The 20,000-nt window shown below is 35.9% G+C and overlaps 3 protein-coding genes across 3 annotated transcripts; all 3 read left to right on the top strand.

The window, feature by feature from the left end:
• The first annotated feature begins 11,766 nt into the window (after positions 1-11,766).
• On the top strand, positions 11,767-14,739 carry LOC121223260 (receptor-like protein EIX2). The gene has a single exon (XM_041104401.1). It carries the CDS (start codon positions 11,767-11,769, stop codon positions 14,737-14,739), a length of 2,973 nt encoding a protein of 990 aa, XP_040960335.1.
• A 239-nt stretch (positions 14,740-14,978) lies between these two features.
• LOC107930880 (uncharacterized) lies at positions 14,979-17,115 on the top strand. Its single transcript, XM_016862642.2, has 2 exons — positions 14,979-15,106; positions 16,311-17,115. The coding sequence occupies exons 1-2, from the start codon at positions 15,037-15,039 to the stop codon at positions 16,904-16,906; spliced, it is 666 nt and encodes a 221-aa protein (XP_016718131.2). The 5' UTR covers positions 14,979-15,036; the 3' UTR covers positions 16,907-17,115.
• Positions 17,116-18,427: 1,312 nt separating this feature from the next.
• Positions 18,428-19,920, top strand: LOC107930919 (SH2 domain-containing protein A-like). Its single transcript, XM_016862679.2, has 3 exons — positions 18,428-19,280; positions 19,497-19,594; positions 19,674-19,920. Exons 1-3 carry the CDS (start codon positions 19,051-19,053, stop codon positions 19,682-19,684), a joined length of 339 nt encoding a protein of 112 aa, XP_016718168.1. The 5' UTR covers positions 18,428-19,050; the 3' UTR covers positions 19,685-19,920.
• Positions 19,921-20,000: the final 80 nt, after the last annotated feature.

Genomic DNA, 20,000 nt, shown 5'->3' with positions numbered 1-20,000 from the left:
GTGTCTTAGCCATTGTGATGAATTGTTTGAGATAAAGAAAGGCATCACTTTTGAGTTTTAAGAGAAAAATCCATGTCATTCTAGTGTAATCATCGACAATTGTTAGAAAATATCTGTGACCAGAGTGAGTAGAAATGCGATAAGGACCCCAAAGATCAACATGAATAAGGGAAAGGGGTTGATTGCCGGGAATTACTATGTGGAAATGGTAATCGGGTTTGTTTAGCTAATGGACACACAGGACAAGTAGTAATGCTATGAGAGTTCAAAGAACCATGTTGTAAAAAAGAAATTTTATTCATTGTCGAAAAAGATGTGTGACCAAGTCTAGCATGCCACAAAGAATAATCAACATGCTTAGAGATAGAAGCAAAAGATTTTACAGGAAAAGATACTAGTGATGAAATGTGAGGTGAGGATGGTTGAGGTAAAAGTATATAGAGGCCATCGTGCTCCTTACCAATCCCCATCATCCTTCCACTGCAAAGGTCCTGCAAAATACAAAAGGTTGGATAAAAAGAAACAAAACAATTAAGATCCTTGGTAAGCTTTGAAATGGAGAGGAGGTTGAAATGAAAAGAAGGTACATAAAGAACGTCTCTGAGGGTATGGTGAGGTGTAAGGTTATAGTTACCAACATGAGTGACAGTGGCTGTATGACCAGTAGGCAACTTGACAAAAGAGTTGTTAGCACATGCAATAGGATGAATTAAAGAATTAAAAGCATGAGTCATATGATTGGAAGCACCAGTATCCAGGATCCAATGAATCAGACTCGAATTAGAGGATGTACCTGCCATTTGGGCAACAGCTTGCACGGAGGATTCCTTGTTTAATAGATTCAATAACTGTTGATACTGTTCGACAGTAAATGTTGGAGCAGAAATAACAGATGATGAAGATGCAGGTAAAGCAGATGAATCAGAGGAAGAAACAACAACATTGTTTGCAGTTGGTGATCTCTTTTTTGTAAACTTGAAATCAGCAGGAAAACCATTAAGCCGATAACAGTCTGCTCGAATATGACCCTTCTTTTGGCAATGAGAACAGATCAAATCAGAACGCCGCTTGAGAGCAGAAGAACTGGACGGGTGCTGACTAAGAAGAGCAGTCGGCTTAGAGATAGGTGATGGAGATGCACGTTCTCGTTGAGTCTCATCACGCATAACCAGTGAGTAAGCCTGGTTAACTGTAGGTAAAGGTTGCATCAAAAGTACTTGAGAACGAACATTAGAGTAAGTCTCATTCAAACCCATCAAAAATTGAAAAAGACGTTGTTGTTGAAGGTGAGTATTACGTCGAGTAAAATCACAATCGCAAGTAGGAGAAGGAACAAGAACATCATATTCGTCCCACAGTAATCGGATCTTAGTAAAATAAGTAGAAACAGAAGAAGTTCCTTGTGTATGGGTAGTAATGGCACGATGAAGATAGTAAATACGAGAACCATCAACCTTATCATATCGTTCTTGAAGATCCTTCCAAACAATGGCAGCATTGGATGCGAAAACGATACCTGCAGATAATTCTTAAGTGACAGTATTGAGAATCCAAGAAAGGACGAGAGCATTACACCGATCCCAATGAGGCTTAAAATCTTCATCAAAGCTATCACGAACGCATGACCCATTAATAAACCCTAGCTTATTCTTGGAAAGTAGTGCAATCCGCATGGACCTGCTCCAAACACAATAATTGTCATTACCAGTAAGCTGATGGGAAACTAAAATCATCCCTGGCATATCAGAAGGATGCAAAAAAAGAGGATGACTAAATGGCAGAGAAAAAGAGGAAGGATTAGCCATTTGCAAAAACTGGATCGAAGAGAATCAAGAAGATGATCTTAGGCTGATACCATGTTAAGAAAATGAATGTAAGATTAATGATAGGATTGCTTCATTCAAGTAGAAAAGTAGTAAATATATATACACATGACTGTAACTAACCCTACTGTAGCATAACTAACCCTACTGCTAATTATACGTTTGTTAACTAATAACTAACTGTACATAAATGCTACTATAACAGACGTATACTCTCAACAGTTATAGCTGATGTGCAGGTGTTGGTGCAAGAGGCAGCAGCAGACTGCTTTACAATCTTGCTTGTATGGCAAGCCTCGAGCCTTGCTAGAGAAGCAAACTCAGAAGCAAGAACAGAAACACATGCAAATGGAAAACAAAGAGATTGAGAGAGTAATTTTGAATGAAAAAAGCTGATATTTCATTCATATTTTTTTAGAAGGCATAATGCCAATACATATATGAAATTACAAGAGCAAAAACAAACAAGTTATCACCTAATAACTTACCTAACACCACTAATTTGCCTAGTAACTTGGTAAACTTGTTTGAATACATAAACAGCTACCTAAACTTGTCATTCATCACTTAGTTACATCAAAATGCAGCTACCAACTAAGTTTGATCCTAACTAAATACAAAACATCCAATTAAGGAAACTAAATGGATAGCTTCAGCTTGCTGCACCAGTTTTGTTGTTGAAGCACGTTCTTTGCATGGCCACCTTTGCTGCTACATGGGAGCTGACTTCAACACTCCTCCTCAGCTTCTATGCAGCAGACTCCTAGCTCCCTCTTTAGGCTTAGAAATCTTGATAACCAAGAGGCTTTGTGAAGATATCAGCAATCTGATTTTCAGAACTGCAATGTATTAGCTCGATCTCTCGAGCTTGTTCCATTTCTCTTATCACATGGAGTTTGATGTTGAAATGTTTTGTCCTACCATGGAAGACAGGATTTTTTGCAATAGCAACTGCTGACTTGTTGTCACAATGTATCACAGTTGCTTCATTCTGCTGTAGATTCAAGTCGCTCAAGATTTTTCTCAGCCACATAGCTTGATTAACAGCATTGGCAGCTGCTACATACTCTGCTTCTGCTGTCGATTGAGCCACCATTGTTTGTTTTCTTGAGCTCCAACAAATCATAGCTGAGCCAAGTGTAAAAGCATAGCCAGAAGTGCTCTTCATATCATCCTTTGAACCAGCCCAATCGCTATCAGTGTAGCCAATCAGTTTCAACTCTTCAGCCCTTCTAAACTGTATTCCATGGTTTAAGGTACCTTTGATGTACCTCAGAACCCTTTTTCCTACTTTATAATGCTGCTGATTACAGCAATGCATGAATCGTGACAGCATGCTCACAGCAAATAGAATGTCAGGTCTTGTTGCTGTCAAATACAATAAACAGCCAACAAGACTTCTATAATCTGTTTCACAGACAGATTCATGTTCCTCCTGGCTCGATAGCTTTATGCCAATAGCCATTGGTGTGCTCACTGGTTTACAGTTCTTCATTGAGAATTTAGCCAGGACTTTCAAGGCGAATGTCTTTTGTTTCAAGAAGATTCCTCCTTCTACTTGATTGACTTCCATTCCTAGGAAATATGTCATCAATCCCAGGTCTGACATTTCAAACATTTCCTTCATTCTTGCTTTGAAATCAGCCATCATAAACTTGTCTCCTCCAGTCACTAGAAGATCATCAACATATAGTGACACAATAAGCTGTGTTTCAGCTCCATTCTTCTTAACATAGAGTGTTGGCTCACTAGCACTCCTTTCAAATCCCAAACTGACCAAGTATGAGTCAATTCGAGCATACCAGGCTCGAGGGGCCTGCTTTAGGCCATACAAGGCCTTTCTTAGCCTATCCACCAAATGTTCCTTACCAGGCATTATAAAACCTGGGGGTTGCTCGATGTATATCTCTTCTTCTAGGAATCCATTGAGGAATGCAGACTTGACATCCATTTGGTGGATTGTCCACTGGTTTTGAGCAGCAACTGCAATCAGTAATCTGATTGTATCGAGCCTGGCTACTGGAGCAAATGTTTCCATGTAGTCCAGACCATACCTTTGACTGAAGCCCTTTACAACTAGCCTGGCTTTTAGCTTGTTTAAACTTCCATCTGCATTGTGCTTCACTCTATAGACCCATTTTACACCGATAGTCTTTCTGTTGGCAGGCTTTTCAACCAACTCCCATGTCTGATTCTTTACAATCATGTTGATTTCATCAACCATAGCTTGTTTCCAACCTTCATCTGCCTCAGCCTCTTCAAAACTGCTAGGTTCTACTATTGCAACCTGTGCTCTTTCATAAATATCTTCCAGGGGCCTTGTGCCTCTCACAGGCACATCATCAACATCCATTTCAGGTCCTAGCTGCTCAAGTTCAGCTTGATTAGGCACTAGGTCTTCTGAAATTGCTTCTGGCTCATTTTTCTCCCAATTCCAGCAGGCTTTTTCATCAAAGATGACATCTCTGCTCACCTGGACTTTGTTTGTCAAGGGATCCAGAACCCTGTAGCCCTTCTTGACTGAGCTGTAGCCTACTAGAACACCTGGTTGAGCCCTTTTAGAGAGCTTGTCTCTCTTTGCTGCTGGTATTTGTGCATAACACAGGCAACCAAACACCTTTAGATGTGCCAAGGAAGGTTTGAAACTGAACCAAGCCTCGAAAGGTGTCTCGGATGTGAGAGCTTTAGTAGGAAGCCTGTTCTGAAGGTAAACAGCAGTGTTTACTGCCTCAGCCCACATAATCTTGGGCAGTTTCTTCTCAAACAGCAGACATCTGGCCATATCCATCAGACTTCTATTCTTCCTTTCAGCTACCCCATTCTGCTGAGGTGTGTAGACATTTGTAAGCTGATGTTTAATACCAGCATCATTGCAAATGGCTTGAAACTGAGCTGAAGTGTACTCAGTGCCATTGTCAGTCCTTATCGATTTCAACTTGCAACCTGTTTCTGTTTCTACAGCATTTTTAAACTTCACAAACACTTGAGCTACCTCAGACTTGTGTTTTAAAAAGAAAATCCAGCAAAACCTTGTAAGGTCATCAATAAAGAGGATGAAATACCTGTTTTTGCTGAGTGAATCAGTCCTCATCGGGCCACATACATCAGAGTGCACCAGCTGCAGTCTTTCAGTAGCTCTCCAAGCTGAATTTGTAGGAAATGGCAATCTTGCCTGTTTCCCCATTTGGCAAACTTCACACACATCATCATGCTCCACTGAGTTGATGAAGTTCTCTGCCAAGCCCTCTTGGGCCAATCGAGCCATTGATCTGAAGTTGGCATGTCCAAGCCTTTGATGCCAAAGCTTGGAGTCTTCAACAGAGGCTGTGTATGCTGAGTTTGAGTCATTTGCCCAGTGAACCTCAAAGCATTTATCAGTCATTGTGACTGTCATAAGGCTTGATCCACTTGGATCAGTAATGTGGCATTGTTTATCCTTGAACACAACAGAATAACCTTTCTCGAGCAGTTGAGCTATGCTGAGAAGGTTTCTGTCAATTTGAGGTACCAACAGCACATTTGGAATGATCTTGTTGCCTGTGGGAGTACATATCAGCACTTCTCCTCTTCCTTCAGCCCTTATAAACTGACCATTTCCAACCTTGACCTTGGTTTTATAACTTCTGTCCAAGGTTTTAAACAAAGAGGCATCTGGTGACATGTGGTTAGTGCAACCACTGTCCAGCAACCAGCCTTTTGAGCATTTTTTCTCAGCAGCTAAACAGGAAACAGCAAAGACCTGTTCTTCTTGGTCACTACTGTCCTCAGCTACTCGAGCTTCAACCTTGACCTGCTGAAATTGATTCTGCCTTGGTTTACTCCTGTTTTTGCAGACCCTTTCAACATGGCCCTTCTTCTTGCAGTGTTGGCATACTGCATCTGGCCTAAACCAGCATCTGTCTTCTGGATGGCCAGGCTTCTTGCAATATCTGCAGGGCTGGTCATTGCTCCTTGCAGCATCAGGCTTAGGCCTATTTTTCCAAGGCTTTTTGCCTCTTTGAGCATTGGTGCTCGAGGCTTCTCTGACCTTGGCTTGAAATGCACCTTCTTGGTGATCTTCAGCTCTGCTAGCTCTCCTTTGTTCCTGAGCATAGAAGGTGTTGATTAACTCAGTCAAAGAGATGCTAGCAAGGTCTCTTGAGTCCTCTAGGGAGGATATCTTGGCCTCATATCTCTCAGGCAAAGTGGAGAGGACTTTCTCCACAATTCTTGCCTCATCAAAGTGCTCACCTAGGAGCCTTATACTGTTAACCACTGCCATGATTCTGTCTGCATACTGTTTCACTGTTTCTTCTTCCTTCATCTTCAGATTCTCGAAATCCCTTCTCAAGTTTAACAGCTGCTGTTGCCTTGTTCTCTCAGTGCCTTGAAACTCCTCCTTGAGCTTATCCCAGGCCTGTTTTGGAGTCTCACAGGCCATGATTCTGGTGAAGATGACATCTGACACACAGTTCTGGATGCAGGACATGGCTTTGTGCCTTTTGGTCCTCTCATCAGCATGTTGCCTCATCTGAGCTACTGTGGGATTAGCCCTCAGTGGTGCTGGCTTAGTATCTGTGTTGACAACTTCCCACAGATCGAAGGCCTGTAGGTAAGTCTTCATCTTGACCAGCCATATGTGAAAGCCTTCTCCATTGAAGACTGGTGGGGCTGCTGGTGAAAATCCTGAAGAAGCCATCAAGTTCTTTGTTTTGAAGCAACAGGTCCACTAAGACAAGAGCTCTGATACCAATTGTTGGTGCAAGAGGCAGCAGCAGACTGCTTTACAATCTTGCTTGTATGGCAAGCCTCGAGCCTTGCTAGAGAAGCAAACTCAGAAGCAAGAACAGAAACACATGCAAATGGAAAACAAAGAGATTGAGAGAGTAATTTTGAATGAAAAAAGCTGATATTTCATTCATATTTTTTTAGAAGGCATAATGCCAATACATATATGAAATTACAAGAGCAAAAACAAACAAGTTATCACCTAATAACTTACCTAACACCACTAATTTGCCTAGTAACTTGGTAAACTTGTTTGAATACATAAACAGCTACCTAAACTTGTCATTCATCACTTAGTTACATCAAAATGCAGCTACCAACTAAGTTTGATCCTAACTAAATACAAAACATCCAATTAAGGAAACTAAATGGATAGCTTCAGCTTGCTGCACCAGTTTTGCTGTTGAAGCACGTTCTTTGCATGGCCACCTTTGCTGCTACATGGGAGCTGACTTCAACAGCAGGAAACTGGCTGGAGAAGAGAAAGTGGCATTATCCCAAAAAGGGCAATTTTCATTGTGAGATTGCTTTGATATGGGGGTTGGCTCCATAGTTTGCCCAGCGAAAGGTGTTAAACTTCTAGACGGTCTTCAAGAATAATCGTGGGATGTTGGTTCTTTATTAAACCTCTGTAAACTTTGATCCTTTGCTTGGATTAAGGTATCTGATCACGAATCTGTTACTGAACTTGATTGGTGGATGCATCCCTTTGAAGAACCTCGTTCGACTCCTAAAATAATTCATCGCAACTTGGTTTCTTGGACCCCTCCTCCTGTCAGTAAGTTGAAATTTGATGCCGATGGATCGGCTTGGGGCAAACCATGTCCAGCGCGCTGTGGATGCATTCTTCGTGACTAGGATGGTCATCTCCAAGGTATTTTCTTTAAAATATTTTCTGTATATATTATGGCTCTTTTTAGATGCATCCCAAGCTATACTTAAGAGTTAGGACTAGTTATTGAGGAATCATGTTAGGTCTTTTTTTAGGAAAAACTATATAATTAGTCATTCGATTATATAAATTTTCAACTTCATAGTTTATTTTTATTTTGATCACTCTCCGTTAAATGGTTAACGGAAGTGAACACACACTACAACAAAACAACCCTATCACAACACTTTTTTTTACCTAATACGACGCAAAAAATTAGTATAATAATAAATTTAACCCTCAACTTTTACATATTATATCAATTTAGTCATAATTTTAAAATATTTAAAGAAATATATAAAAATACATAAATATTTTCAAAAAATATAATAATAAATTTTAAAATATATAAAAATTAAAAAATGATAGTTGACAATAAATAATAATATATAATCACTTTTGAGAGTTGAGTGTTTAGTGACAACTTCCCATGGGGTATTTTCATTAAATATATATTTTTAAAATTTTAATATTAAATAAAAAGAAAATTGCATTATCATTTAATATTATTCTCTATCCTGCTTGATTTTCCCTCAGCATCTCCATTTTTCTCTTTTTCATTTTGCTTCATTCTACTGTTAATTTTGAAGTGACCGAATTAGACTGTTGGCTTCATATTTAACCAAAGTGTTGGTATTGTATTAAAAAAAAAAAACTCCATAAAGAGAAATAAAGTAGATCTACCTACAACTTGAACCTATAAGAGAGATAAAGGGTCCTTTTGAATCACCCTTAATATGTAGAAGGATAAGCTCATAAGAAGTCGAAGCTGTTATATTTTTGTTTGGATAGGTGTTTATTTTCAGTGTGGTACGTTTAGTTTATTTTTTATTTTATGCTATTAGTCGCAGCTAAACGTACCGTCTATCCAAATACACCCTTAACCTTTCACTCCAAAGAGTTAGAGGAAATCATTTGTCCTGGTGTCCCCTCCCATCAAACCCTCCACCTTGGTTCCTATATTAAGTCTTCATTTTAATCAGAACCCATTTCCTAAAAATGATTTACCATGAGATGGATATTCATCATTAATGATTTACTATAATTTTGTTTTGTTTAGGACTTTGTACATTATAAAATTTTATCAATTATAAGAGTTCAAAGTAAAGTTTATCAATTGTTATTAGTAGTCTGATTTTCGACTCACGGTCTACATTGGATTAATTAGCTTTTAGGTCCAATTATAATGTTAAAACTTATATGTTAAAAAATGTTTTATTTTGTTTCCTAAAGTATTGTTGGAGCGAGTCTAAAATTAATCATCTGTATTCTGTAGACTCATTAAGAGAGTAAATACTGATCACGAGTTTTAAAGTTGCTCCATACCCAAAGTAAAACTCGAACATATGTCCCTATACATTTTAAATTTAAAAACCATATTCAATTATTAACACCATTAAAATATTCTATTAAATTTGCTATATATAATTTTTTTCTCCTTTCCAAATTGCTGGTCATATCACGGGGTGAGATTTACTCCATATGCTGTCAACTTTATGTCTCTTCTTCTTCGAAAGCTCGATTTTTGTTGGAAAAAATTAAAATGGAAATGGAAATTATTTCTTCAAATGAAATTCATATTACATCTGTGATTTTATATATTTAATTATTAATATAAGTTCTTTCCTTTGATGGTTTTATGTTTTTGTTGTTTTCATAATCCCCAAACAGATAAGGTGTATATTGTCAAAATATGGGGCACCAAATTCTAAATGCAATTAACTAGAAACTTTCCTTTTAACCAAATTTCCAACAGCCTATCCATTAAATGTTCTTTTTCCTTTTGGGAAATATGGGTCCAATGTGTGTGAACATTATCTTTTTGAATTAGTTTCTCACCAATTAAATGATGACACATAGCTTCTTCTTTTTTTTTTACTTTTGACAAAAACTTAAGGACTTCTCTATAATTAATCCAACACACTTTTTTGCCCTTTCTCTTCTCTCTCTAACTCAAAAAGGAGAAACCAGCTACATGCCTTTCACCATTTTCTCAACAATGGATCTATGGCAACTATCACCGACATCCACAAATATCTAAAGAGGAATGAACATATATAAATAAGAATGGATGTATGGCATGGTTAAGGCATGGGCAAGGGCAAAAGCTTCAACCTTTATAATTCGTTATATGCAGCTAAGCCAAAATTCTATACGTCTACTAGATTTGAATAATAACCTCATGTTGAGATATTTTGTTATATTTGTCGAAACCATTTTTTTGATAGAAGGGGTCGACTTGAATTTTGAAAACGAAAATGAACACGAGAGTCGCCACCAATCTTTTTTGATGATGTGTGATCAGGTCACCTCGAAAAGTGATTACTTTTTAATAAATGATTTGATTTTATTAAAACAACGAATTTGGTCCACAAAATTCAGAAAAACGGGTTCGGGAGTCGATTACGTACGAGGAAGGATTAGCACCCTCGTAACGCCCAAAATTGGTACCTAATTGATTAATTAATGTCTTAGTGTCGAGAATTGGAAACTTTGAAGAGATTCAAAATACAATCCCTTGTTGAAATGCCGAGAATTTTGAGAAAGAGGCATCTTTTATGTTAATCGGGAAAGAGAATTACGTCCCATAAATTAGGACACAATGTCCCGATATGAGAATAAACACCGAAAAGTTTACTTATTTGAAAGATTTTCGACTATCTTGGGTTTAAAAAAAGAAATCATATCCCGTAAGGTAGGACAAGATCTTTTGTTAATTCCCGAGATCGTCTAAAAAAACTTATGTTTGAAAATATTCGTGTATTTGAATTTATCAAGAAAACCAAAACCCCATAAGTTAGGATACGACCTTATCAAATCAAAATACGAGGTTTTACTTGCTTAAAACAAATTTTTTGACATATCAGGTAAAATGTAACGCGATGTTGTAATAAAAATAAATTACGTCGCCAATATGCATAACAGAACAAATATAAATACATTAATATGAACAATAACATATAGAACGAATACGGAATAAAATAAACAAGTCGAAAATAAAGACGAAAAAAAATATAACAAATTATCAATTTGGAATTAAAGATGTAATATTAAATAAATAAATGTGGTATAAAATAATTTAGGAATAACAATATCAATAATGATGATTAATAAACAACAATTAATAATCTAAAGTTTTAAAATTATATAAAAGAAAATGAGTAAATAGAGGAATATAAAAAATTAAATGTATTTAGAGTATTTAGGTAAATAAAATAAAAATACAAAGTAAAAGTAATGATGTAAAAACTAATTAATTTAACAACAGGGTAATAATAATAAGTATACGAGAAATATAATAATATTGGTAATGAAAATAATAATAATTATTATTATTATTATATCAATAATAATATTCATAATATTAATAAGAAAAAAATGATAGCAATAACATTCAATAATAATTTATATAATAATGTTAATAGTAATAAAATAACAATAAAACTAATAATAATAATAATGCTAATAATAATAGTAATAATAATAATAATAATCTAAGTTTTGAAAGTACATAAAAAATAAAAAATAAATAAGTAATAATAATAAGGGAAAAAAATAAAAATAAAACAAGCCAAATAAGAAAATTGAATAAATAAATAAGCTAAATTGATTTAGGGGCTTAATCATAATTCAAACAAAATTTAAAGGATAAATTAAAATAAAGTAAAAAATATAAAAAACCAAAAAGAAAAGCGCGGCAACAAACGAGGACCAAATAAGAAATTATTCCGATTTCAGACACGCGTCCCTTCTCCAGGAAGTCGGTGAATCGAGGACTAAATAGAATGCGGGATGAAATTAAAGGGTAAAATCTTTAAAAATAAAAAATAGTGAAATTAGGACTGAATTGAAGCAACTCAAAACGGTTGAAGGGCCAGAAGCGAAAATATTCCATTGTTGCGAAAACACGCGGATCCTGGAGTCGGTCAGTTCGGTTCTCGAGTTTGATCCGAAACGACGCCGTTTTGGGGATTCAGAGCACCAGCTAAAACGACGTCGTTTTATGCCCTTAAGTCAAAAAAAAAAAATTTAAAAATCATTCTGCTTAAGTTCTTAAAAAAAAAAACCTTGGAGTTCTCAACATTCTGCCTAAGTTCTTCATAGACTTCTGTTTGACTCGACTTTATAACCTTTTGTGGATAATTAAATTTCCAATTTAATGCATTTTGTTGGAAGAAACTTCCTTGCGCTTCATGTATTTGTGTTTTAGCTAAAGCTTAGTCTATATATTTGGAGTTGTGAGCCATGGCAATTGCAACCATGACTACTCCTCTTCCTATTTCCTTATTCCCTTTTCTTCTTCTCATTCCCGCTATCTGTTTTACCATTTGTCATGCCAATTCCAACCTACTTTGCATTCAGAGTGAGAGAGAAGCTCTTTTGAAATTCAAGAATCATCTTATTGATCCTTCAAACAGGCTATCGTCATGGGTTGAAGGTGGGGATTGCTGTGAATGGACTGGTGTCGTCTGCCATAACTCAACAGGCCACGTCAACCAACTGCACTTGGCTTCTCCCCCTTTTTCACCTTCAGCCCTAGGAGGCAAAATAAATCCTTCACTGTTAGAGTTGAAGCATCTCAGTTCCCTGGACTTGAGCAATAACGATTTTAGCAGCATACATATCCCGATATTTTTGGGTATGCTGGGGAGTTTAACCCATCTTAACCTCTCTCGAGCAGGATTCCAGGGAGCAATTCCTCATAACCTGGGGAATCTTTCAAAGTTGCAGTATCTTGATCTTCGAGGTAATGATCTCAAATCAAAAAGTCTTCAATGGGTTTCTGGACTTTCTTCCTTGCAGTACCTTGATTTGAGTTATGCGGATCTTCATAAAGCAACTGATTGGGTACAGGTAACATTCAAACTTCCTTCTTTGTTAGAGTTGCACTTGTCAAAATGTAGTTTAGACAATGATCCATCTCCGACCAGTGTTAATTCTACAAAATCACTGGTTGTTCTTGATCTTTCTTGGAACAGCTTATCTTCAGTACCTAAGTGGATATTTAGTCTTCATGGTCTTGTGTCCATTGATCTTAGTGTCAATTCTTTGGAAGGCCCAATTCCAGATTACTTTCGGAACATCTCGTTTCTTGAAGTTCTTGATCTTAGTGGGAATCATCTCAATTCATCCATACCCAACTCCTTGTACAGTTTAAACCGTCTTCAGTTCCTTAGTCTTGGCTATAACCAGTTACAAGGAACAATCTCGAGTGCCATTGGAAACTTGAGCTCTGTTACTCAGCTTGATCTTTCGGTAAATCAATTAAATGGTCGAATTCCATTGTCTATAGGGGAGTTATCATCTCTGAAGTTGTTTGATGTTTCAGAAAATCAATTAAATGGTCAAATTCCATTGTCTATAGGGCAGTTGTCATCTTTGGAGGAGTTTGATGTTTCAGAAAATCAATTAAATGGTCAAATTCCATTGTCTATAGGGGAGTTATCATCTCTGAAGTGGTTTGATGTTTCAAAAAATCAATTAAACGGCCAAATTCCCTTGTCTATAGGGCAGTTGTCATCTTTGGAGGTATTTGATGTTTCAGAAAATCAATTTAATGGTACATTTCCTCTATCTTTTGGACGACTAGAAAGTTTGGAAACTCTGGATTGTGGGTATAATCTATTAGAAGGCGTTGTATCAGAAACCCATTTTTCTAATCTCACGAGATTGACAACTCTAGCAGCATCACACAATCGGCTTAGATTTGAATCAAACTCAAGCTGGATTCCCCCATTTCAATGTGAAAGTATCGAATTGGGTCACTGGCATCTTGGCCCAAAGTTTCCCCAGTGGCTAAAATTCCAAAAGAAATTGTCTTATTTGGATATCTCCTATGCAGGAATTTCAGATGTCATGCCCACTTGGTTTTTGAACCTTCCCACTCCATTTGAATATTTAAACCTTTCCTCGAATCAACTTAGAGGAGAGATTTCATATTTGAATGTGAGCAGCTTTGTTGATTTGAGTTCAAACCGATTCATAGGCCCATTGCCAAGAGTATTCCCAAGTTTACGATTTCTAATTTTATCAAATAATTCATTTTCGGGATCTCTTTTTGAATTAGTTTGTAATTCATCAAGTGGGGAATTTATGGAAATTCTTTACATTGATAAAAATCTTATCTCAGGAGATATTCCAGATTGTTGGAATCATTGGCAGGTTTTAGGCCTTTTAAATTTGGGAAGCAACAATTTGACCGGCAAAATCCCACCTTCTTTATGGCATCTAAATTTTATAATGCTAAACCTTCGAAACAATACCATGTTTGGAGAATTGCCATCCACATTGCAAAATTCTCCAAATTTCATTATGTTTGATCTTAGTGAAAATCATTTCAGTGGAAGTGTACCAGCATGGATCGGTGATAAGCTCTCAAACCTTGTGACTCTAAGCCTTCGATCAAATAACTTTGATGGACATATTCCTCATAAAATTTGTGATCTTCAATTTCTTCAAAACTTGGACCTTGCCCACAACAACATTTCTGGAGTTATTCCAAAATGTTTCAATAATTTAAGTGCAATGGCCACAACAAACAAAACCAATAATTTTGTTTTTGTGAAGTATGTAGATGCTGACTCCTTTTTTTTGAACGCATTATTGGTGTTGAAAGGACGAGAGGATGAATATGGTAGCACACTAGGACTTGTTACGAGCATGGACCTTTCAGATAACAGTCTCACAGGAGAGATCCCCAAAGAAATTGGTAGTCTCGTTGGACTATTGTCTTTAAATTTTTCAGGGAATCTCCTAACAGGAAATATACCAGACAGCATTGGCAACATAGAGTTAATGGAATCTCTTGATTTGTCCATGAATCGACTAAATGGTGAAATCCCTCCAAGTTTCTCCAATTTGAATTTCTTGAATCACTTCAATGTGTCCCACAACAACTTGACAGGACAAATCCCAACAAGCACTCAGCTTCAAAGCTTTGAAAACTTGTCTTACGTGGGCAATCATCTTTGTGGACCTCCTCTCACTAAGAACTGCACCTCAAAAGGTATTCCGATTGACGTTGCAAATAATGGAAGTAGCAGGGAAGGAAGTAAAGTGAATTGGCTTTATGTCAGCATAGTTCTCGGCTTTGTAATGGGATTTTGGGGTGTAGTGGCTCCCTTGTTTTTCATCAGGTCTTGGAGGCATGCATACTATCGAAAGTTGGACCATGTTGGTCGAAAGCTGTATGTGTCTTGGGCTACTATGGGTATGTAGTTTGACGGGAAAAAAACATGTCTCTAAAGTTGGTATAATTTACTGGAGATTGGATCAAAGTGTGTTTTGATTATGTATGAATAGGTTTTGTTGTATTTCAATAATTTTCAATGAAAATAAATTTCTGCAAAAAATGTTGTTGGATAAATTCCATCAGTTGCTTAGCTTAATAATTGAGTAGACGTGGCAGCCATAGATCTGGTCTTCTTCCTCCTTGATCCTTCAAATTAGGAGTAACAAAAATAGTAGTAAATAGGATTAGCCAATTTTTTTTCTGTCATTTTTTAACTGTTGCCAATGGATCTCAACAAAAAAAGAGTTCAGCTGCTGCTCTTCATCCTTGGACTCACCCTTCTCAGTAAGACAGGTAACAACCTCAAAACGTCCTCGTTTTTGCATTTGGTCTGGAAAATAAAAGAAGTCGTAAATGTTGGAATTTAAATCTCCAAGTTAATTTCAAGTTTGTAAAATTTAATGTTCTTGATTGTTCTCTCTTCTTTGTTATCTTTTATGGATCAAATTGGTATATCTGTTTAGAGTTATTTCGATTTTTTATTTTGAAGTACATATTTGGATTCAGCACATTCAAACATGAGAATGTGTATAGAATCTTTCAAAAATATATGAAATAATTTATAAAAGTTTTAATATACTCGTGTGAAATACAAACCCGACAAAAACCCTTTCAAGTTATCGAGATTCCATCCACCCCAGCCATATAGGGTGATTTTTTGTTTTTAAAAATTGAGTTTGAACCAAGGTCGAGTTTTTTATTAAAATTTTTAGAATTAATTTCTGTTTCGCTTAGATATATTTATTAAAATGTCACTTTTTATATTTTTGTAACATATAAATGGGATTAATTTTGTAAAAGCTAATATAATATAAAACATTATGTAAATTTTCATATGAATAGTCATGGGATTGGGATTAGATAAATCTTTTAAGAGTTATGGTCGAAATAGAAAGCTAAAGTATCGAATAAAATTCGATTTTGAGCGAGTATATATACATAAAAATCAAGTTGAAGAAGCATCATGAGCTAGCAAAAAACTTTCATCCTTGTTTGAATTTACTTTATCTAGCTTCTTTTTCTTAGCTTTTACGTGCATATTTTGCTCAATGTTAGTTATGTATAGAGATAGGTAAAAGTATTGTGGAGGCTTTTGTATTATAAGTCAGACTAAATTGTGCTCATTTACTTAAAAAATGAGTAAATTAATTCTTGTACTTTAGATCAAATAGCAAATTAGTCTTATGTTAAAAACTTTCATTTTCATTGTTAAAAATTTACCTTTATATGTCAACATGACATGCACTAGGTAATTGTCTAGTTGTTTCATCAACCACGTCAATTTTTAACAGTAAAAATTGATGAAATTTTTAATAGAAAGGACCGGCTTGCTCTTTGATCTATTGTATTGGGATAAATTTATCCATTTTTTGATCAAATGGGTAAAATATAATCCAACTCCTAATATAGGGGCTCTATGGTACTTTTACCTATGTATGTAGGTACTTACTATGTATGGTTTTAAAAAATTTTCTTTTTCATTTCTTTCATGTTATAGCTGATAAGTGCAGGAAACTGGCTGGGGAAGAGAAAGTGGTATTATCCCAAACAGGGCAATTTTCATTGTGGGATTGCTTTGATATGGGAGTTGGTTCCATAGCTTGCACAGTGAAAGAAGGTGTTAAACTTTATGTCTACAACATCCGAGCCGCTCATGTCGAGAAATCAAAGAACTTAGCAATGCAGAAGGCGTTACAAGACGCGATGTCACAAGGCCTGTCCTCCAAGGAGGCGGCAAAACAAGCCACAAAGGCCGGGAAAAAAGCGGCCAAGCTGGCTACGCAAAAGGCTGAGCGCGTAACGGGTCCGATCATTTCGTCCGGTTGGGACTTTTTCGAAGTTGTTTACTATGGTGGGACTATGTCGGAAGGGTTTTTTAGGGGCAAAGGAACATTGCTTGGTGCCTACGGTGGGGGATTTTTCGGTGAACAAGTGCTTGGGAAGTTTGGTTATCTTGTGGGAAGCCATTTGGGAGGTTATATGGGTGGTAGGATTGGATTGATGGTCTATGATGTAGCTAATGGAATACATTATGTGCTTCGAATCATTGAGGGCAAAGAGTTGGATAAAAAATTGACAGATTCCGAGTTTTGATGAATGACTGAGTTATGAAGGATTCGGATTGAAATGCATATGGGATATGCATTTGAATGTATAGTGACTTCATGGTGTTTTAGGGTTTTTTTTTCTTTAATTAAGAAGAATATATATAGATAGGTTAAGTTCAAAATTGTGTGTTTTTTGGGTTTCTTTTATTATAACTCAATAATTCAATAATCCACAACCACCAAATTATAATTGTACAATAAGAACTTATACAAAACCAAAAAATATAACAGATTACATCAACCAAAACCAGAAGCCTATCCTATGCATTTCTCAAACTCCTTGCAAACATAATCAGTTATTGACAGGGTCTAAATCAGTGAGACATCTATCACTAAGACCAAAATGTACATTTGTAACTTTTTTCAACAAAACTTCAACATAATTAGAAGAATTCCCAAATAGCCTACTATTCCTTTCACACCAAATAAAATACACAATTGCATTCTCTATACCAGCTTGAGCAGATAGACAAGGAATTATTTACATTTCAAACAGGAAATTACCTAGTTAAATTCTTGAAGCCACGTACCAACAGACTTCCTATGCCACATAAACCCAGAACAAGTTGCCACAAACCTCTAGAATAGAAACACTAAAAAAAATTTGATTTCAAAACTCAAAAGCATCAGAGCACAACAGACAACGACGATCAAAACTCATACCATCACTAAACAATCTATCGCCAGTGAGAAGTTTGTTTAAGATTGCCATCCAAGCAATAGAGTGTTTAGGCACGAACCCAATATTTATTTTTTATATTGTATAATTTTTAATTAGAGATATTCATGATTCGGACCAAGTCAATTCAATGTCGGATTTTTAAAAAATTCCAATCTCAACCCTCCTATGCCCACCCAAAAGTAGTTGCCTATGTCTTTCAAAGTAATCTGATTCTTTTCTTGACTTATTTCACCATATCAATCTTCACCAAATTGAGATTAAGAAATCTCTAGATTGAATTTTAAAATGTTATGGCTGTCTTCAATTTAAGTTAGAAATTTAACAAAAAAAAAAAAAACACACATAACAGCCATTACAACATATCTTATATTGTTTGCTTATTCAAAATGAAATGTAAGTTTAAAGGAATTCATAAAATGTTTAGAAGAAAATATGAAATTAAAGAGAAAAAAGAAAAAAATTGTCAAAGATAAATCTTTGAAAACATCTTCATTCAATTCTTACTTATATATGTTTATTCTTCTTTAATTATTTGAGGATGTATGATGGGTTATCATTGGTAGTTGCCGCAGATTTATTGTTGAGAAAATGGTGAAAGACAGGTAGCTTTGTGATGCCCTGTTTTGGTTTCTCCATTTTGAGTTACAGAGAGCAGAGAAGGAAAAGAAATATTTTGGATTAATTATAGAAAGGTCCGCAAAGTTTTTATCTAAATTGAGAAAAAATTTAGAGTTACCAAAATAGAACAAACTTTATTTTAGAGTGACCTTAAATGTAGTTTACGCAAAGTATAATGTAAACATAACATATTTAATTGTATAAATGCTACGAGAATTTGACTTTCTGTAACGTTTTCGGGTTTTTTTGTTATCAATTCACATATTGGATTCACCATGGTCTGCTTCTGATGTTATCTCAGCTCTCGTCCAAGCATGATAATAGGCAGTTCTGCTTTAAGTTTGGTATATCAAGTTGGAGGGATATTGTTTCCTTGAGGACTTCTCCCCTTCAATTCGGTGCATCTCTCGCGATGGTACTCCAAGGATACCTACTATTATTTGGAAAAAAATCTCTGCAGTTCATCCAGTCAATGGATCTCAACCATTTGGCTTAGATGATAGGTCTTGTGAATCTAAACACAATACTGTACATGAAGCAAAACTCAGTCCAACATCAAAGAGGGTTAGATTGGGAGAAGCAAAGATTTCTGCAGTTGACCAACACAGTGAAGAATGAATGCAATTCTCTTGCCTCGAAGCAGAATCAGGTATATATAGAGATTCCTCTCCTTTTTCTTTTCTCATAACATCATGTTATGTTTTTATTGACCATGAATACGAGAGGATCTTAAATCACTTTTGAACTATAAACAACTGCATCATCATTTACAATCTGGTTGAGAATGGTTTTGGGTCAGATTGGAGGCAAGGCCTGAGAATTTTGAAGAAATGAATACTTCCCTATCCGATTCAGAGAGCACTGGGGCCCGAGGTTCTGCTTTAATAACTGTGTCATGCAGGGGACATTCAGCTCCGGATGTAACAATTTTTAGGTACTGCCCGGGGGGCTTGACTGATAGGTCTCTTTTGCTCATGGAAATTTCAACAACTGTTTCGGATGAAGAAATTTCAGGATTAGTAGAGCAGGTTTCCATGTACTCCGGATGTTCTCACCATAGGTAATTTACAATGCTTTGCTTTCAGACATCGTTGTTAGTGATCATTATATTCATGCTTGGTTATAACGAGGAATGTAATAGTACCTATCATGGTATCTCTACATTGTGAATATAGGGAAAATATACAACACTGTCAATTGTTCTTGAGATCTATATCGAGTATTGTTGAATTTTCTTTTCCTTTTGCTAATTGAAAAAGTTGTTGCCTACTCTAAGGCATCAAATAAAAATGGCAAAGAGATTGATAGACGAGGGAATGATAGCTTGGAATTTGATATCACAAAACAACCTTCAAGTTCAACCTCAAATGAACAGTAAGTGGCAAGCTGTTACAAATAAATAGTGATTGGCAAGCTCATTGCTTTGGCTAACTAGAATTAAAATGTGAACTAGGGTCATGGTAAAGATGCAGCAAACTGAAGCATGAAGTTACGAAGCAATTGGATTTAAATAACTTGTTTGCAAGTTATGTTTTCCAGCTTTGGAGGAGATTTAGTATTTATTAGTACAATATATTTTATATTTATTAGCATCAAATTTTTGTTCTTTCTTTTCATATTTAAGATTTTTTTTTTGTTATAAATGCTCATGTTTCATTGTTCAAAAAATGAGTGAAAATAAATAGAAACTTTAGTAGATAATTTTGTTGCTAAATTACTTGTTTCTTTTCTGCAATTCTTTCTTTCTTAACATCGAAATTTCAATAATTGGTATCAGAAC

This window comes from Gossypium hirsutum, chromosome D11 (genome assembly GCF_007990345.1).
Source record: "Gossypium hirsutum isolate 1008001.06 chromosome D11, Gossypium_hirsutum_v2.1, whole genome shotgun sequence".
Taxonomy (NCBI): Eukaryota; Viridiplantae; Streptophyta; class Magnoliopsida; order Malvales; family Malvaceae; genus Gossypium; species Gossypium hirsutum.
This window is presented reverse-complemented; position numbering and strand designations above follow the sequence as displayed.